The sequence below is a fragment of the Cervus canadensis genome, chromosome 12 (genome assembly GCF_019320065.1).
Source record: "Cervus canadensis isolate Bull #8, Minnesota chromosome 12, ASM1932006v1, whole genome shotgun sequence".
In the NCBI taxonomy this organism is placed as follows: Eukaryota; Metazoa; Chordata; class Mammalia; order Artiodactyla; family Cervidae; genus Cervus; species Cervus canadensis.
The window spans coordinates 42619431-42623245 of record NC_057397.1 but is presented as its reverse complement, the minus strand read 5'-3'; the positions used below and the strand labels follow the sequence as shown (position 1 = coordinate 42623245).

The window sequence follows — 3815 nt, the reverse complement described above, 5'->3', positions numbered from 1 at the left end:
TCTAGGGCTATAAAGTGTTTAGTGATCCAGGTGGGTCAAGGGAAGGTGAAGACATCTCTAAGACAAACTGCTGCATCTTACCTTTCTACCTGAAAGAAGGAAACAGACTCCATATCTAGAAACGTGTTCCAGCCCAGATACTGGGTGACAAGTGAATCTCTCTGCTCTGAGTGAGGCCTGAAGCAGGAAGTCAGGGCTGCAATACAAGCAACTCTGCTACTTGGGTCAGATGATCTGGCAAACCCTATGCTGTTGGAGGTGTTAGTGTTGGGAAAAGACCCAGCGTAACACGTAGGTAAAGCAGGGTGGGAGCTAAGCAACACAGACCTCTGACACTAGGGAACAAGGCCACACCATCTGCAATGGGAACTTATATGCTTTTTGCAAATTCTTGCTGTGTTACAGGAACTGAGTATAGACGGAATTTTGATTAGAGGATACTAAGTAACCATGTGTCTGGAACTGTCCATTATGAGCTGGATTCTGTCAGATCCACAGAGTCATAAACTCAGGCAGGCCCAGCAGCAGTCCCAAGTAAAATCAAAGTTGTGCATCTGGGATCAAGGCTGGGTAAGACCAGGAGACGTGAGGTAGCTGTGAGTAGGTAGCCCAGACCATGTCCCCACTGCTTGAATATCAGCACCCACCCCCTCAGATCATTCCTAGGACTGTGGGTGGGTCTCCTGTGATCAGCTGAAGGAGTAGAAGAAGCCTGGACATAAGTTACAAAGAGGTCAGCTCAGTGTGCGGATGCAGGTTGAATGAGCAGTGGTTTAATTACACTCAGGGTGGTAAGACAGTGACTGCAGCCGTGAAATTAAAAGATGCTTGCTCCTTGGATGAAAAGCTATGACAAACCTAGATAGTGTATTAAAAAGCAGAGGCATTACTTTGTTGACAAAGATCCATGTAACCAAAGCTATGGTTATTCTAGTAGTCATGGATGTGAGAGTTGAATTGTAAAGAAGACTGAATGTTGAAGAACTGATGCTTTCAAATTGTAGGGCTGGAGAAGACTCTTTGGAGTCCCTTGCATAGAAACAAAATCAAACCAGTCAACCCTATATCAACTGGAATATTCCTTGGAAAGACTTCATCATAGTTGCTCTATTTCCTTCCTTTTCTTTCTGCTCCATTCTCTTGCTCAATATGTACATGACTTAAAATGATTGTTCTAGCCCTGACTAAACTTAACTTTTTGGTTCAAATGCCATCTATGGAGTCTCTCTGGGTTTTAGTTCAAAGTGTCAATAGATGGGGAAACTGTGGAAACAGTGGCTGACTTTATTTTGGGAGGCTGCAAAATCACTGCAGATGGTGATTGCAGCCACGAAATTAAAAGACACTTACTCCTTGGAAGGAAAGTTGTGACCAACCTAGACAGCATGTTAAAAAGCAAAGACATTACTTTGCCAACAAAGGTCCATCGAGTCAAGGCTATGGTTTCTCCAGTGGTCATGTATGGATGTGAGAGTTGGACTATAAAGAAAGCTGAGCACCAAAGAACTGATGCTTTTGAACTATGGTGTTGGAGAAGACTCTTGAGAGTCCCTTGGGCTATAAGGAGATCCAACCAGTCCATCGTAAAGGAGATCAGTCCTGAGTGTTCATTGGAAGGACTAATATTGAGGGTGAAACTCCAATACTTTGGCCACCTGATGCAAAGGGTTGATTCATTTGAAAAGACCCTGATGATGGGAAAGATTGAAGGCAGGAGGAGAAGGGGACAAAGAGGATGAGATGGTTGGATGGCATCACCGACTCAATGGACATGAGTTTGGGTAAACTCTGGGAGTTGGTGATGGACAGGGAGGCCTGGCATGCTGCAGTCCATGGGTCGCAAAGAGTCAGACATGACTGAGCGACTGAATTGAACTAAACTGAACAGATCAAAAATGAAAATGTTACAAGCTCTCTAAACAGTTAAGACATTGGTTTTTTTTCTAGATCATCCTCGACCAGAGAAAGAGAGAGAAAGACCTGGAGTTTAGGCATCCTATGACATAAGACACAGCTGCCTCAGTCTGCACTTGGCTCACTCATTGCTGTGTGTAGTGGCTCTTATGGAAGGAAACAGAAAGAATTTGTAACATTAGTTTTGACCTTAAATTAGAGATAGAAAAATTATATCTAGTCCTGCTAAAATCTGTACCATGTTCTATTTTCATCTTGAATTTCCTGCTTTGGGTGGTTTGATGGGACAATGACAGAGATTAGAGTACTTTATTTTTTTTTTTTTCTGACTCTTCTGCACTATCAACCAGAATTGTATTGAGAACAGGTTCCAACATATTTCAGGGAACATACTTATTTATATGATGCAATTTTTCTTTAAAGTCAACTTAGGCAGAATGGTTGAACTGTTCCAGGGAACATGGAAATCCATTTCTTGTGAAAATTTTGAAGAATATATGAAAGAACTGGGTGAGCCATATTTACCTGCATATCACAGCCAGTAAAAGTGGGAGCTTTGACAGCACAGAACTTGCTCTGTGTGAACCTCTTCCTTCAGTTTTTCACATAGAAACAATAAATATTGATTTAGCACCTAGATACAGTTCTGTGCAAAACTAATTGAAACTGACATAATCCCTGCTCTCACATAATTTACCATGGATTTGCATAGATAAATACATGTGTGCCATATACTAAATAGTAAATGATTTCAATAAATGATTTAAAACAAAAAAATTGCATTTAAAAAGTTAATTTTTAATAGGTGTATATATACTTCAATATAAAATAGGAGTATAATTTTTAATTGGAGTATAAACTTTGTGTTCGTTTCTGTGGTACAACAATGTGAATCAGCTATATGTACACTTATATCCCCTCCTCTTGAGCCTCCCTCCCACCTCCCCTAACCCACCCCTCTAGGTCATTGCAGAGCACTGAGGTAAACTTCCTTTGCTATATAGGCTATCTATTTTATATGCTATAGTATGCTTCCTATGCTATACTAGTTATCTATTTTACACATGGTAGTGTATATTTGGAGAAGACAATGGCAACCCACTCCAGTACTCTCGCCTGGAAAATCCCATGGACAGAGGAGCCTGGTAGGCTGCAGTCCATGGGGTCGCTAAGAGTCGGACACGACTGAGGGACTTCACTTTTGCTTTTCACTTTCATGCATTGGAGAAGGAAATGGCAACCCACTCCAGTGTTCTTGCCTGGAGAATCCCAGGGACGGGGGAGCCTGGTGGGCTGCCATTTATGGGGTCGCACAGAGTCGGACACGACTAAAGCGACTTAGCAGCAGCAGCAGCAGTGTATATATTGGGCTTCCCAGGTGGTGCTAGTGGTAAAGAACCTGAGTGCCAATGCAGGAGATGCAAGAGATATGTTCAACCCTTGGGTCAGAAAGATTCCCTGGAGAAGGGCATGCCAACCCACTCCATTTTTGCCTGGAAAATCCCATGGACAGAGGAGCCTAGCGGGCTACAGTCCATCAAGTCACAAAGAGTCAGATACGACAAAGATTGTATATACATCAATGCTGCTCTCTCAGTTTGCCCCACCCTCTCCTTCCCCACCTGTGTCCACAAGTCCGTTCATTATTATTTTGAAAAATGATCATTTTGCAAACATTTGCTCTATGCTTTTTTTTTTTTTTTCTTGTGTTCCAACTTCTGATGACTGCTGGCATTCCTTAGTATGTGGCCATGGCACGTCACTCTTTGCTCTTAGAGTCACATTTTCTCCTGGAGTCTAACATCCCTTTTCCTCTTTTTTTTTTTTTTTATATTGTAGTGGTTTTTGCCATACATTAACATGAATCAGCCATGAATTTACATATATTCCCCATCCCGATC

At 42.0% G+C, this 3815-nt stretch overlaps 1 protein-coding gene across 1 annotated transcript in view; it reads left to right on the top strand.

The window, feature by feature from the left end:
• Positions 1–529: 529 nt before the first annotated feature.
• Positions 530–3815, top strand: part of FABP12 (fatty acid binding protein 12) — an 11994-nt gene continuing 8708 nt past the window's right edge. The window contains exons 1-2 of the mRNA XM_043483990.1: positions 530–590; positions 2338–2424. Of these exons, the coding sequence (XP_043339925.1) occupies positions 2352–2424 (73 nt within the window). The 5' untranslated portion in view covers positions 530–590; positions 2338–2351. The remainder of the gene's footprint in view (positions 591–2337; positions 2425–3815) is intronic.